This window comes from Osmerus eperlanus, chromosome 7 (assembly GCF_963692335.1).
Source record: "Osmerus eperlanus chromosome 7, fOsmEpe2.1, whole genome shotgun sequence".
Lineage (NCBI taxonomy): Eukaryota > Metazoa > Chordata > Actinopteri > Osmeriformes > Osmeridae > Osmerus > Osmerus eperlanus.
In genome coordinates, this window is record NC_085024.1 from 2,839,402 (window position 1) to 2,855,373 (window position 15,972).

General features: G+C 49.9%; 2 protein-coding genes across 2 annotated transcripts; both read left to right on the top strand.

Annotated features, from left to right (window-relative positions):
- Nucleotides 1-2,526: 2,526 nt before the first annotated feature.
- On the top strand, nt 2,527-11,474 carry LOC134024084 (gamma-glutamylcyclotransferase-like). The gene is made up of 4 exons (XM_062466507.1): nt 2,527-3,404; nt 3,779-3,924; nt 4,201-4,333; nt 10,491-11,474. The coding sequence occupies exons 1-4, from the start codon at nt 3,084-3,086 to the stop codon at nt 10,617-10,619; spliced, it is 729 nt and encodes a 242-aa protein (XP_062322491.1). The 5' UTR covers nt 2,527-3,083; the 3' UTR covers nt 10,620-11,474.
- A 1,524-nt stretch (nt 11,475-12,998) lies between these two features.
- LOC134024085 (gamma-glutamylcyclotransferase-like) lies at nt 12,999-15,937 on the top strand. Its single transcript, XM_062466508.1, has 4 exons — nt 12,999-13,324; nt 13,571-13,722; nt 14,624-14,756; nt 15,585-15,937. The coding sequence occupies exons 1-4, from the start codon at nt 13,121-13,123 to the stop codon at nt 15,789-15,791; spliced, it is 696 nt and encodes a 231-aa protein (XP_062322492.1). The 5' UTR covers nt 12,999-13,120; the 3' UTR covers nt 15,792-15,937.
- Nucleotides 15,938-15,972: the final 35 nt, after the last annotated feature.

The window sequence follows — 15,972 nt, forward strand, 5'->3', positions numbered from 1 at the left end:
ACACAATGCGCTAATAGGCTATGGAAACTCTGCTTACTTAACCCAATATTACAGTTGTATACAGTTCAGGGACGGAAGTTACATATCAGCTTTGGCAGGGACATTAATAGTTAATGCAGGCGCGCACATTTTTTTTTTGCATTAATTTGAGCGCAAATACTGTTTTTTGAGCTTCATGTAACATTGTTTTTATGTTTTAGTCAAAATAAGATGATTGGAAGGCCTATTATTTAGAAACTTTCTTTAGATTTGTAATGTGTTCTTAGCCTACCTCAATTCTGACTAGTGTGCCGAGTCCGACACCTGGACTTCTAAATAGCCATTGCCAAATAGCCATTGCAACACGCACATATGTGCGTGTTGCAATGGCTATTTGGCAAGCTCAGAAGAAAGCGCTGACATGGAGTATACTGGGGCATGGAATACATTGCCCCAGTAAAAATGATCTAACGACACCCCTGACTACTATTTACTACTACTAGCTTACATTTACATTGAGTCATTTAGCAGACACTCTTATCCAGAGCGACTTAGTACAGGGACATTCCCCCGAGGCAAGTATAGGGTGAACACAACGTCAGTTTGCACGGCCGAAATCGTACCGGCAACCTTCGGATTAATTGCCCGATTCCTTAACTGCTCACCCCCTCTGACTGTTATGGTTAATGCCATCATTGTGGTGTTAACTGACACAACCATAACAATATTGTGGTTATGGAAATCACAGGGCGGAAAGCCAGCCAAGTAAAACGACTATTAGCGATTGGGGGGTGGTTGCTTTCCCACTGTTGAAGTACTAGCCACGACAAGCCATACCCTTCAGATACAAGTTTAACAAAATGTCGTTTTTTAGACCTAGAACTACTTCGTTTTGTGTGAAGAAACTCAAGCCTAGTCTAGCACTTGCAAGTATAGGTGGATCTATCTCTCCCCGTCTCCCTCTCCCTCCCTCTCTCTCCTTCTCTCCCTCCCTCTCTCCCCGTCTCCCTTTCTCTCCCCGTCTCCCTCTCTCTCCCCGTCTCCCTCTCTCTCCCCGTCTCCCTCTCTCTCCCCTCTCTCTCCCCGTCTCCCTCTCTCTCCCTCCCTCTCTCTCCCCTCTCTCTTCCCGTCTCCCTCTCTCCCCTTCTCGCACCCTTTCTCTCCCCTCTCTCTCCCCTCTCTCTCCCCGTCGCTGTTCCCTTCTCTCACCCTCTCTCTCCCCGTCTCTCTCCCCTTCTCTCATCCTCTCTCTCCCCTTCTCTCACCCTCTCTCTCCCGGGACGGAGCGGAGAGTGAGTATCCAATGTTGGATCCAACGTTGACAGGTAGCCTAGGTAATCTCACGCCAAACTTCTGATAAAACTTCAGAGCCCTGATCAATTATATCCCGATTACATCCAACAGTCCTAACACGGCATTATGTCCTGGTTACATCCAACAGTCCTCGTGATAACACGGCATTATGTCCCGGTTACATCTGTAGCTGATGTGTATCAGTGAAACTTACTCCTCAGGTATGTAACAGACCACCCGCGTCAACGAATTGCTAGCTTTTCGTTGGCGTAGTTGGTAGTGGTGGCGCTTGGGAAGCCAGAAGTGGTAAGTTCGAACCCAGTGCGAGACGAGTTGCTCGATACCTCTGACGGAGCTTGCAAGACCACGTCTGTTACACATCCAATAGTCCTAGTAATAACACGGCATTTGAATGGCGTCCCCCATAGGCAACCAGGGTAGTTCAAATAGTAACTGACCTTATAAAGGATAGAACAGATGTACAAAGGTTTTCAGAAAACTTCTAATGAACAACTGTTATATAAGTTATAAAGACACTGGGAGAGGGAATATATACTATATATACTATAAAAGGGACATATGGAGAGCCAGGGAGGGTGGAATTATCGTCACAATAGAAGCAGATGGATAATAAATCATAACGTTTTAAATTACGTGAATACAAATAAATAGCCCATATAAAGTATTTCGCTACAATGTATGTGCATGAATAGAAAGAACCCTGTGACTTCCGGGGTTCAATCGGGGAGGTGAGGTGTTGAGTGAGTGACAGTCTTTATCGGTGTTTTTCCCCCGGGATGAAGGCGCGAGCACATGCAGAGGGAGCGATTTCATTGGTTATGAAATAATTCATTTTAATTGTATTTCAATTGACTAATTCACTAAATAGACTAATTCAAATAACAACAAATGCCGTGTGCGGCCTAAAGGCGCACACGATCATCCTCACATTCTGTTCCTGTCAATCATACACGCGGTGTCAACCAATGGAACTGCATGAGGGAGGGCCGAGCCAACTGACACACACTCAGTAGACGAGTAGTCGAAACTCGGAGAGCCATAACAAATCACTGCATTTTTAAAGACATTGTGGTTAAGGTAGAGTATGATTTCATTTAATAATTTAATTAAAATTGTTTTCACACCTATCATAATCAAATTCATAGTTAAAACATTTATTTTTTAAATATCCGTTCGGGAGCCAAAAGAGCCGACTCTTTTCAGTGAAGTGAGCCAAACGAACCGGCTCACGCAAAAGAGCCGGAATGCCCATCACTAGTCACTTGATTCTAAACGCAACGTCGATTAACGATTCGAGTGGGCGCGGTTTGACTCAAACGATTCAGTGTCTGACTCTACAAACATCTGCTTTTAATAAACAACTGGATCGAAAGTTACCTTCCTAGAGTTTCAGCAGACTGCAATACTGGCTCAGTTAAAATACTATTCGCGTCAGGATTACAGGGAAAGTATGAGGAGAGAAATCATTCAGTAACGGCGGTGTTTACATCTCGCTTTCACCAACCGCACAGCAAGGTCTGTATTTTCATGGCAGATTTGATGAGCGTCAGGAAAGCGTGAAACAGTAATTGGTCTGTCAATTTGTGCGCTATAATGCTCGGCCACTTATAATTAACGATGTGTGAAAAACATCACGTGTACTGCACTATAATGCAAGAGGTGCAACACGTCTTTGCAGCCACTAGAGGGCTCTGTGTAAATGTGTAAAAGTAAGCCGTTGACTCCACTCCACTCTCAAAGCCCCCCTCCGGTCAGAGGACCGGCGCCGTGGATTAGCATGAGAATAGCGCATGAGCGAGTATAAAAAGAGAGCGCGTCTGTGTTTTCAGCTCTTTGTCACAACCGGCGCTCATGACCTTACCTTGCGTCTCCGCTCCACCTCCGACCCTGCTGGCTGTGTTTCCTCCCTACTCTCTCCCTCCTCCTCTCCTCCTCCATCCCTCTCCTCCTCCTGCCCTCCCCTCCTCCTCCTCCTGCTGTCTGAAGGAGTGTCTGCCACTATGGACAGTAGCCACACCTTCCTGTACTTTGCCTACGGCAGCAACCTGTTGAAGGAGAGACTGCAGCTGAAGAACCCCTCCGCTGTGGTCCACTGCGTGGCCAAACTCAAGGTAACGCCTGGGGGGGGGGGGGGGGGGGGGGGTCAGGGGTGGACTTCACTGTTCTCGCTTTTTGCTCTCCTTGTCTTTCTTTCTCTTCTTTTTCTTCCTCTCTCTCACTGAAGGATTGTTGCTCTTTTGGTATATTTTCTCTCTACCTTGTCTATCCCTCTTTCTACTTTCTTCTCTCTCTCTCTCTCTCTCTCTCTCTCTCTCTCTCTCTCTCTCTCTCTCTCTCTCTCTCTCTCTCTCTCTCTCTCTCACTCACTCACTCACTCTTTCTCTCTCATATTTCTCTCTCTCACTCTTTCTCTCTCATATCTCTCTCTCTCTCTCTCTCATATATCTCTCATATCTCAGTCTGTCTCTCATCTCTTCCTGTCCAGGACTACAAGCTGGTGTTTGGGAACTGGAAGGGGCTGGCTAGTGACCGCTGGCATGGGGGTGTGGCCACCATCGAGTTCAGCCCAGGGGACGAGGTGTGGGGGGTCGTATGGAGGATGAACATGTCAGACCTGGAGTCTCTGGACAGGTACAGTAACCCCCACCTCCACCACCCCCTTATGAACCGTAGGGTGTGTGTATTTAGTTTTTTATTCCAGTGTGTGTGTATTTAGTTATTTATTTATTATTCTAGTGTGTGTTCAATAGGGGCAACTGTTCATTCTGGGTAGAGGGCTGAATTGTATCTCAATATATATCTGTATCTGAACACTTTTAATCTGTTTTGGATGTGTGCTTTGCGTGGATGTGTGTGGTCTGTACTGTGTGTGTGTGTGTTCTGTGCTGTGTGTGTGTGTGTGTGTAGTCAGGAGAGTGTGAAGTTAGGGGCCTACAGCCCTATAGAAGTGTTGGTGAAGACACAAGGCCAGGATCTTCAAAGTCGAACCTACACCATGAACAGCTGCATCTACGCGCCCCCTTCTCCACAATACCTCAAGGTGACACGCCTCTCCTTCACTGTCCTCTTCTCTCTCCTCTCCTTCATTCTCCTCTACTTAACTTCTCTCTCCTCTCCTTCTCTCTCCTCTCTTCTCCTTCACGCTCATCTCTCTCCTCTTTTCTTCTTCACTCTCTACTCCATCACTCTCCTTTCCCTGCCTCTCTTCTCCTTCACTCTCTCCTCCTCTCTCCTCTCCTTCGCTCTCCTCTTCTCCTTCACTCTCTCCTCCTCTCTCGTCTCCTTCGCTCTCCTCTTCTCCTTCACTCTCTCCTCCTCTCTCCTCTCCTTCGCTCTCCTCTTCTCCTTCACTCTCTCCTCCTCTCTCCTCTCCTTCACTCTCCTCTTCTCCTTCACTCTGTTCTCCTCCACCTTCCTCCTCTCCTTCACTCTCTTCTGCTTATCTCGTTTCTGTAAGATACTTCAAATACTCTCACCACTTAGCTATACCTAACCCAAACAGCTATACCTACCTCCAGTTGTCTCTTTTGCCCCCAGCTTCAGGCTGTGTGTCTCTCTAGCCCCCAGCCTGCCTCTAGCCCCCAGCCTGTCTCTCTAGCCCCCAGCCTGCCTCTCTAGCCCCCAGCCTGTCTCTCTAGCCCTCAGCCTGTCTCTCTAGCCCCCAGCCTGTCTCTCTATCCCCCAGCCTGCCTCTAGCCCCCAGCCTGTCTCTCTAGCCCCCAGCCTGTGTCTCTAGCCCCCAGCCTGTGTCTCTAGCCCCCAGCCTGTCTCTCTAGCCCGCAGCCTGTCTCTCTAGCCCGCAGCCTGTCTCTCTAGCCCCCAGCCTGTCTCTCTAGCCCCCAGACTGTCTCTCTAGTCCCCAGCCTGTCTCTCTATCCCCCAGCCTGTCTCTCTAGCCCCCAGCCTGCCTTTCTAGCTCCCATCCTGTGTCTCTAGCCCCCAGCCTGTGTCTCTAGCCCCCAGCCTGTGTCTCTTTAGCCCACAGCCTGCCTCTCTAGCCCCCAGCCTGTCTCTCTAGCCCCCAGCCTGTCTCTCTAGTCTCCAGCATGCCTCTCTATCCCCCAGCCTGTCTCTCTAGCCCCCAGCCTGTCTCTCTAGCCCCCAGCCTGCCTCTAGCCCCCAGCCTGTCTCTCTAGCCCCCAGCCTGTCTCTCTAGCCCCCAGCCTGCCTCTCTAGCTCCCAGCCTGTGTCTCTAGCCCCCAGCCTGTGTCTCTAGCCCTCAGCCTGCCTCTCTAGCCCCCAGCCTGTCTCTCTAGCCCCCAGCCTGTCTCTCTAGCCCCCAGCCTGCCTCTAGCCCCCAGCCTGTGTCTCTAGCCCCCAGCCTGTCTCTCTAGTCCCCAGCCTGTCTCTCTAGCCCCCAGCCTGCCTCTCTAGCCCCCAGCCTGTCTCTCTAGCCCCCAGCCTGTCTCTCTAGCCTCCAGCCTGTCTCTCTAGCCCCCAGCCTGTCTCTCTAGCCTCCAGCCTGTCTCTCTAGCCCCCAGCCTGCCTCTCTAGCCTCCAGCCTGTCTCTCTAGCCCCCAGCCTGTCTCTCTAGCCCCCAGCCTGTGTCTCTAGCCCCCAGCCTGTGTCTCTAGCCCCCAGCCTGTGTCTCTTTAGCCCACAGCCTGCCTCTCTAGCCCCCAGCCTGTCTCTCTAGCCCCCAGCCTGTCTCTCTAGTCTCCAGCATGCCTCTCTAGCCCCCAGCCTGTCTCTCTAGTCTCCAGCATGCCTCTCTAGCCCCCAGCCTCTCTCTAGCCCCCAGCCTGTGTCTCTAGCCCCCAGCCTGTGTCTCTTTAGCCCACAGCCTGTCTCTCTAGCCCCCAGCATGCCTCTCTAGCCCCCAGCCTGTCTCTCTTGCCCCCAGCCCGTCTCTCTAGCCCCCAGCCTCTCTCTAGCACCCAGCCTGTCTCTCTAGCCCACAGCCTGCCTCTGTAGCCCGCAGCCTGTCTCTCTAGCCCGCAGCCTGTCTCTCTAGCCCCCAGCCTGTCTCTCTAGCCCCCAGCCTGCCTCTAGCCCCCAGCCTGTCTCTCCAGCCCCCAGCCTGCCTCTAGCCCCCAGCCTGCCTCTAGCCCCCAGCATGTCTCTCTAGCCCCCAGCCTGTCTCTCTAGCCCCCAGCCTGCCTCCAGCCCCCAGCCTGCCTCTCTAGCCCCCAGCCTGTCTCTCTAGTCTCCAGCATGCCTCTCTAGCCCCCAGCCTCTCTCTAGCCCCCAGCCTGTGTCTCTAGCCCCCAGCCTGTGTCTCTTTAGCCCACAGCCTGTCTCTCTAGCCCCCAGCCTGTCTCTCTAGCCCACAGCCTGTCTCTCTAGCCCCCAGCCTGTCTCTCTAGTCCCCAGCCTGTCTCTCTAGCCCCCAGACTGTCTGTCTAGTCCCCAGCCTGTCTCTCTAGCCCCCAGCCTGTCTATCTAGCCCCCAGCCTGCCTCTCTAGCTCCCAGCCTGTGTCTCTAGCCCCCAGCCTGTGTCTCTAGCCCCCAGCCTGTGTCTCTAGCCCCCAGCCTGTGTCTCTTTAGCCCACAGCCTGCCTCTCTAGCCCCCAGCCTGTCTCTCTAGCCCCCAGCCTGTCTCTCTAGCCCCCAGCCTGTCTCTCTAGCCCACATCCTGCCTCTCTAGCCCACATCCTGTCTCTCTAGTCTCCAGCCTGTCTCTCTAGCCCCCAGCATGCCTCTCTAGCCCCCAGCCTGTCCCTCTAGCCCCCAGCCTGTCTCTCTAGCCCCCAGCCTGTCTCTCTAGACCACAGCCTGCCTCTCTAGCCCACAGCCTGTCTCTCTAGCCCACAGCCTGTCTCTCTAGCCCGCAGCCTGTCTCTCTAGCCCCCAGCCTGTCTCTCTAGCCCCCAGCCTGCCTCTAGCCCCCAGCCTGTCTCTCTAGCCCTCAGCCTGCCTCTCTAGCCCCCAGCCTGTCTCTCTAGCCCCCAGCCTGTCTCTCTAGCCCCCAGCCTGCCTCTAGCCCCCAGCCTGTCTCTAGCCCCCAGCCTGTCTCTCTAGTCCCCAGCCTGTCTCTCTAGCCCCCAGCCTGCCTCTCTAGCCCCCAGCCTGTCTCTCTAGCCCCCAGCCTGTCTCTCTAGCCTCCAGCCTGTCTCTCTAGCCCCCAGCCTGCCTCTCTAGCCTCCAGCCTGTCTCTCTAGCCCCCAGCCTGTCTCTCTAGCCCCCAGCCTGTCTCTCTAGCCCCCAGCCTGTGCCTCTTTAGCCCACAGCTTGCCTCTCTAGCCCCCAGCCTGTCTCTCTAGCCCCCAGCCTGTCTCTCTAGTCTCCAGCATGCCTCTCTAGCCCCCAGCCTGTCTCTCTAGTCTCCAGCATGCCTCTCTAGCCCCCAGCCTCTCTCTAGCCCCCAGCCTGTGTCTCTAGCCCCCAGCCTGTGTCTCTTTAGCCCACAGCCTGTCTCTCTAGCCCCCAGCATGCCTCTCTAGCCCCCAGCCTGTCTCTCTTGCCCCCAGCCTGTCTCTCTAGCCCCCAGCCTCTCTCTAGCCCCCAGCCTGTCTCTCTAGCCCACAGCCTGCCTCTGTAGCCCGCAGCCTGTCTCTCTAGCCCGCAGCCTGTCTCTCTAGCCCCCAGCCTGTCTCTCTAGCCCCCAGCCTGCCTCTAGCCCCCAGCCTGTCTCTCTAGCCCACAGCCTGCCTCTGTAGCCCGCAGCCTGTCTCTCTAGCCCGCAGCCTGTCTCTCTAGCACCCAGCCTGTCTCTCCAGCCCCCAGCCTGCCTCTAGCCCCCAGCCTGCCTCTAGCCCCCAGCATGTCTCTCTAGCCCCCAGCCTGTCTCTCTAGCCCCCAGCCTGCCTCTAGCCCCCAGCCTGTCTCTCTAGCCCCCAGCCTGTCTCTCTAGCCCCCAGCCTGTCTCTCTAGCCCCCAGCCTGTCTCTCTAGCCCCCAGTATGTCTCTCTAGCCCCCAGCCTGCCTCTCTAGCCCCCAGCCTGTGTCTCTTTAGCCCTCAGCCTGCCTCTCTAGCCCCCAGCCTGTGTCTCTTTAGCCCTCAGCCTGCCTCTCTAGCCCCCACCCGGTCTCTCTAGCCCCCAGCCTGTCTCTAGCCCTCAGCCTGCCTCTCTAGCCCCCACCCGGTCTCTCTAGCCCCCAGCCTGTCTCTCTAGCCCCCATCCTCTCTCTAGCCCCCAGCCTGCCTCTCTAGCCCCCACCCGGTCTCTCTAGCCCCCATCCTCTCTCTAGCCCCCAGCCTGTCTCTGTAGCCCCCAGCCTGCCTTTAGCCCCCAGCCTGTCTCTCTAGCCCCCAGCATGCCTCTCTAGTCCCCAGTCTGTCTCTCTAGCCCCCAGCCTGCCTCTCTAGCCCCCAGCCTGTCTCTCTAGCCCACAGCCTTCCTCTATAGCCCCCAGCCTGTGTCTCTCTAGTCCCCAGCCTGTCTCTCTAGCCCCCAGCCTGTCTCTCTAGCCCCCAGTATGTCTCTCTAGCCCACAGCCTGCCTCTCTAGCCCCCAGCCTGTCTCTCTAGCCCCCAGTATGTCTCTCTAGCCCACAGCCTGCCTCTCTAGCCCCCAGCCTGTGTCTCTTTAGCCCTCAGACTGCCTCTCTAGCCCCCAGCCTGCCTCTAGCCCCCAGCCTGTCTCTCTAGCCCACAGCCTGTCTCTCTAGTCCCCAGCCTGTCTCTCTAGTCCCCAGTCTGTCTCTCTAGCCCCCAGCCTGTCTCTAGCCCACAGCCTTCCTCTATAGCCCCCAGCCTGTGTCTCTCTAGTCCCCAGCCTGTCTCTCTAGCCCCCAGCCTGTCTCTCTAGCCCCCAGTATGTCTCTCTAGCCCACAGCCTGCCTCTCTAGCCCCCAGCCTGTGTCTCTTTAGCCCTCAGACTGCCTCTCTAGCCCCCACCCGGTCTCTATAGCCCACAGCCTGCCTCTAGCCCACAGCCTGTCTCTCTAGCCCCCAGCCTGTCTCTCTAGCCCCCAGCCTGCCTCTCTAGCCCCCAGCCTGTCTCTCTAGTCTCCAGCATGCCTCTCTAGCCCCCAGCCTCTCTCTAGCCCCCAGCCTGTGTCTCTAGCCCCCAGCCTGTGTCTCTTTAGCCCACAGCCTGTCTCTCTAGCCCCCAGCCTGTCTCTCTAGCCCACAGCCTGTCTCTCTAGCCCCCAGCCTGTGTCTCTAGCCCCCAGCCTGTGTCTCTTTAGCCCACAGCCTGTCTCTCTAGCCCCCAGCCTGTCTCTCTAGCCCCCAGCCTGCCTCTCTAGCCCCCAGCCTGTCTCTCTAGCCCCCAGCCTGCCTCTCTAGCCCCCAGCCTGTCTCTCTAGCCCCCAGCCTGTCTCTCTAGCCCCCAGCCTGTCTCTCTAGCCCCCAGCCTGCCTCTCTAGCTCCCAGCCTGCCTCTGAAGCCCCCAGCCTGTCTCTCTAGTCCCCAGCCTGGGTCTGTGTGCCTCTGTAGCCCCCAGCCTCAGGCTGTGTGGTGCTTTCTGGTGCTCACTTTGTGCTTGTCTGTTGTGTTTTAAGGGACAATAGGGTGCAAGCAGCACCGGGGTCCTGGGCTTTGTCGGCTATTCAGCCAGGTCCACCCCCCCTCCGTGAAGCATCTGCAACTAGCGTTCCTGCTCCACCATCCATGCATCCGCAAGGACACATGTTTATGAGCCGTGTCCCTGGGGTCAGCAGCAGCCCCAATCAGAGATGAGGATGCGTGTGGTCAGATCCTGGGGCAGTTGGCTTCCCACTGTTTGACCGGCGGCGAGATACTCTTCCAGATTGTTCTGTGTCGCTCCTGTCTGATATAATCCTAGCCCTGGGGAGTCAAAAACAGTGTGCGGCTCTGATTGGCTTTGCGTGGCTTTGTGTCTGACGCTTTGTGCATTGTAGCTCCCGGACCAGTTCTTTGTTTTCCTCTTGTTGTCGTTGTTGTGTGAGGGTGGCGTGGCGTGGTGTGTGGTCCGAGTTTCAAACACCATTCACATTCTTACACGGCGGCTCGGGAACCGTTCTCTGTCGACATTGGAACCCTCAAGTTCTCTGTAGACACAGTAGAACGCTGATAGGTTCTCTGTAGACCGTGGAACCCTCAGGTTCTCTGTAGACAGTGAAACCTTTACAGGTTCTCCGTAGACCACGGAAAACTCAGGGTCTCTGTAGACAGCGGAACCCTCGGGTGCTCTGTAGACAGTGGAACCCTCTCAGGTTCTCTGTAGACAGAGTAGAACACTCACAGGTTCTCTGAAAGCTCCTGGGCCTACCAGGTGTTCTGGTTCTAAAAGTTCCAAAGGTTCTATATGACGTTCTGAGCTAGGTGGGTTCTGTTTGGTCGTCGCAGGTGATCGTGATGGGGGCGGAGCAGAATGGGTTACCAAAGCACTACCAGGAGAAGCTGAAGTCGATCGATACCAACAGGTACCAAGGCCAGCTGTCCGTCATGACCGACCTGGAGATCGCCCTGCGCTAGGCCCGCGAGAGAGGCAGCCATCGCTCAGACGCCTAGACACCTCGCCATGGCAACAGAGAACTGTGTGTAAAGAGTAACTCAACACCCCAAAAATGTTGGGGGAGTTTAACCTTTTATTATTTAATAGTTGCGCATGTTTCAACTTATCAGTCCTAGTCATGATACTGACAAATGTTTGCAGAAAGGATCATTTTGATTGTTAAGTGGCTCGCCTCTTGGCTTGTTTGGCCCCTTGGTTAAAATCTGAAGATGTTTGTGACATATGTAGTATCATTTGGAGGTTCGACATATCACAGGGAGGGGTAGTCAGCTGATAACTGACAATGTTAATGAATCACTTTGAGGAAGCCCCAAAATGAATCATCTTGAAAAAATCCCTCATCCACAACTTTTTACCAGAAAGCTTTTATAAAAAAATCATAGGGCTCAGGCTGAAATTGCGGTGTGTAGTTACACTTCAAGGAAACAGTTTGTTGGATGATAAAAAAACAACAACCAATGTCCTCTATGTATATCTGGAAGACCCCCTGTCATTAGAATCACAGTTGGGCTGAATGTAAATGAACCGAATGTGTTATATTATGTGGTTGGTGGACAATAAACTCTCTTGCTGTTGTCTGTTGACGTGTATAGTGTTATGACAACTATCCTTCTCTCAAGATGGATGTTTTGACCAGAGAACACGTGTTTAAAAGTACATTTTGGGTGGTAAAAGAAACTGCACGTTTTAGATTCTGCACAAGAATAAAACTTCCGTCAATTGCACTGCGTGGAAGAGTTGTAATTCCTTGTAGCCTACGTTCTTTCAGAAATCCAGAAATGTCCATTTCTTTTTACGATGCATTGACTCCATCTGCTGTTGGAACCAATTACCGGCCAGTGTTCTTCGTGGTTCCCTGTGTTCCAGTGTAGCTTGCTACATAGGGAGATGCAATGTCAATAGTCTTCAAAGTACAACCTACCGTTCAGACTTGGTTTTATTCATCTTTCATATATTTTCAAAACGCGTGTTAATAGTCTTAATAGTGTTGCTAGATGGCATAATGAGAATTCGTAATTTTATTAATTAATAAATAGTTTTCAAGCAAAAACTGGGCATCTAGAGAAATTTTAGTGAAACTAGTGTCACCGTAAGTTAACCACTTCGAAGTATTTTTTACCCTTGTGAACACACAAACTTTATTCTTCATGCTCTTTATATTTTGTTGAACATTTTTACTTTTTCCATGTAATCCTTTATAATCCTATTTGAATTCACTAATTGGTATTTAACTCCACGAATGTGTGGTCATTTTGTTTGCAAGAAGATTTAGTAAGGGAATCAACAGAATACAAGGGCTTGTGTAGCCTATACTTTTTGGTGGTGGCGTCTATAGCCTATGGTCTATAGCCTATGGTCTATAGCCTATGGTCTATAGCCTATGGTCTATAGCCTATGGTCTATATATAGCCTATGGTCTATATATAGCCTATGGTCTATATATAGCCTATGGTCTATATATAGCCTATGGTCTATAGCCTATGGTCTATATATAGCCTATGGTCTATATATAGCCTATGGTCTATAGCCTATGGTCTATATATAGCCTATGGTCTATAGCCTATGGTCTATATATAGCCTATGGTCTATATATAGCCTATGGTCTATATCTATGGTCTGCGCTGTATAGGGGAGACTGGGGTTGGTTGGCACTCTTTTCACTGTCTTGACATAGTTTTTTGGCATCATTTATGTTAGAATATTCTAACCGCAGCAAATGAAACGTTATAATTAAATAAAATGTACACAAATCTTTTGTAAAATGTGGGGATTTGTGATTAAAGTCATGTTGTGCATTTAAGCCCATAATGGGGTAGCTTGGAACACAATATGGGGTGGCACACTCATTGGCACAATGTTAAAATGCTGAAGTTACTCAAAATGAAGCAACTAATAGAAAGAATTTGAACATTTAATAGTATATTTTAAGCAATTTATCACTTAATAACATGTGTTATGCCATTCATTAGATTAGGCAACAAGAATGAAGATCGGAATGTTGACAACAATGTTCTGATTAGACAACATTTAAAGGGACAGTAACCACAACAGTAGTCTAACCATCTTTATCTGACACGTTTTATAATAATAAGACCACAGACCACGTTTACTATAAAAGTTAAATGTTACCCTCACCAAAAGAGTTTGTGACTTTCAGAGGTTTTAACATAGTAGATGAATGCAGGTCAAGAAAGCAAACATTTTGATGTTACAATTTTGTTTCTGTGACCTTCAAAAGGAACAAAAACCAACCCCCGTTGCCAACCAACCCCAGTCTCCCCTAAGTGAATGATGATCGTCGAGGGAATAAGGAGAACAATATGTTCCCAGAGGCAGTCACCCCTTCTGCGGATTTAGCCAATGAGCACCTGCCCACAAGCGCCGAGGGTCCACACGATCCCTGAACATTTCCCAAAACAACACTTTCAACAGATAGAGAACACCGCTTTACAGAAGAGACATGTATTGCATACTTTATTACACGGTGGGGCTTGCTTTGTTCCAGCCGCTGTTAGCGGCAACGGTCGTGCAAGTCGATAAAGACTATAAGAGTTCAAATACATCGACTGACTTTCTTTATTTCGCTTATGGAAGTAATCTTTTGAAAGAGAGACTGCAGTTGAAAAATCCGTCCGCCGAGTTTGTCAGAACGGGTCGACTGAAGGTAGGATAACACCTATTTGTGCTACAATCTTGTTAAAATATCGTCCAATGAAGGAGACGGTTTGACACTCGAGTGGTCCAAATGTGATCTTAAATTCATTAATTTAATTACTCAATTAATGTAAGAGTAGACTACTTAATTAAATATTTGTCTTACAATTTTAGGGAAGTTCTAATGTTCTACATTCGTAAGATAGCATTTCAAAGCATATCCTACAGACAACTTTTCGCGTATTTTTTCTGTCAGGATTATTCTCTTCGATTCGGACATTGGAGGGAAGACTTCAATGGCTCCAACTCCTGGCACGGAGGTGTCGCAACCATCCAGCCGGTCAAAGGAGAAGATGTGTGGGGAGTCATCTGGAAGATGGACACATCCAACCTCATAAGCTTAGACAAGTACTTACATTTTTAACACTCCGGTACAAAGACCACGTTTCAAGTTTATTTGCCATTTGTAAGTACAAATACAGCTGAATTGTACTGCTCGGTTCTGCTCCTCTGTACTGTTCCCAAGCGGTCTAAGTCCTACATGGTTCTAAATCTTAATTTCCACACAAATAAATACTAACTAACTAGGTTTCATAAACTTTTAGTTGTTTTGCTGTCCCACCCACATTTGAAAACAAACCTACATGAAATCTAAACCTATATCATTTAACATTCTTATGAACTATAACTTTTCCATCAGTAGAAAAACATGTGATTGCAGACATACATTTTAAATTACATGTAAATGTAGAAAGTAAAAAAGTTCTCTCCTTGTAAGCCTGTTCAACCTGTTTCAACCAGTATTTCATATGAAGGAGATTATAGGGTGAACGTTTGGCCTACATTCCAGTTCACATAAGATTCCAATGAGTCTTAGTGGGACCACGGCCACTGAGAAAGGTTCATACTGTATATGGATAACAAAATGAATAGACCGCCAGATTTGATTCAGGTTAGGCTAGATCACAGTCAAGATCAAATCCGAAAGTCTGTATTTAATTCCATACCTTTTAATCAAGGATTTCCTATGTGCGTATGTTAATCGAAATCAGTGGATCAGATAATGCCCATTACTATTGGTTCATATATCCTATCTTATTATTCACTCCAACATGTATTCCTCTTTTAACCTACAGTTAATACCCATAAACCCAGAACCTAAACTCATAGTCACACCTTTGTAGGGTAGATGGACAGAACAAACTCCACAATACAGGAGATCTTTCGATGGTACTTTTCGGAAGGAGAGGGTGGAATCAGTCATTGTCAACTGTCTCATAATGGCGGTGGCTTGTTGCTCTGGTCCCAGACAGGAGGGAGTGAAAGGGGGTAGCTACAGCCCCACAGAGGTTACCGTGGACACAGAGGACGGTCTGGTGGTCTGCCGGACCTATCTGATGAACAACTTTAAAGCTTACCTCACTTCCCCTCCGTACAAACAGGTAAGGAGCGTCCCTGAGGTAAACAGCGTCCCTGCAGCCCATCACGGGACACACACCTCACAGGAGAGGAACAGCAAAGTCTGTACAGGCTTGAAGGACACCCTCTTGGCACACACACACATATGGATGCACACACATGGACACACACACTCACTCATTCACACACAAATACTCTCTCTCACACAAACGCACATACAAGTGTACACACACACAGCTGTCAAGGCCAGCTTCATGACACAGCGATTCTAACTATGAACTTGACAGCACGGTCAGGCAGAATGTGTGTACACACTCTTAGGCATGTTATCTGTAACATATCTCAAGTACTGACTGAAATAACATATACAATGTTTATTGGTCTTTAAGAAAAACAATAATCCCAATAAACGTGAGGAGGACCTGGAATCCAACAGATTTGTACCCCCCGTGGGCATCCAATTATATACTGTTTAATATTCTCATGAGTTATCTTACTATTGGTAATCACAACTGTCTGTGATATTCCTCATGACACTTCCTGGGGTCTCAGGTTACCTTGCTTACGTGTTGATCCACGTGTTGTGATGCTGGGAGACAGTGGGCGCCATCTTGATCAAGTCACTTCATGCAGCCTACAAAGAGATGATGCTCGGTCCTAAATCATCCCGATTCAGGCCTAGTGCTTGGCTTTCCAAAAGTTGGCTTATGATAAGATTCTTCCAAAAATTGAAATCTTGACTTGCCTCTGCCTGAGAATACCTGTCCCCAGGTATCTTCTTTTCAACATGGAATAATGTCTGAAACCGGAATATTTTGTGCATGTAAACGTAGTCACTGTTTTCCCTCCAGGTCGTGTGCCTTGGTGCCAGACAGAATGGCCTTCCTCTGGAATACATTAAGAAGCTGGACGCTGTGGAGACCAATGGTTACAGCGGGCCCTCCATTATGGATGACATCATAGGCTTCAAGCCCACGGGAAACCCCCAGCTGGAATCACCGGAGACAACAAGCAAGAAAAGAAACCCTTTTTTTAGTTGGTTATATTGGTTATCTTGAAGTTCTAACACAAATGTTTGCTTTTTAAAGGCTGTTTAAAAAAAAAATATTACTCAAGCACATTCTGCCATTATTTTGGGTGATAATGTGACGCGTTTTCATTAAAATAAACTTCGGAGTGTCTTAAGAGCAAATAAATTACGAAAGTGTCGTATTATTATTTTTTGTTACTTTCTGAAAA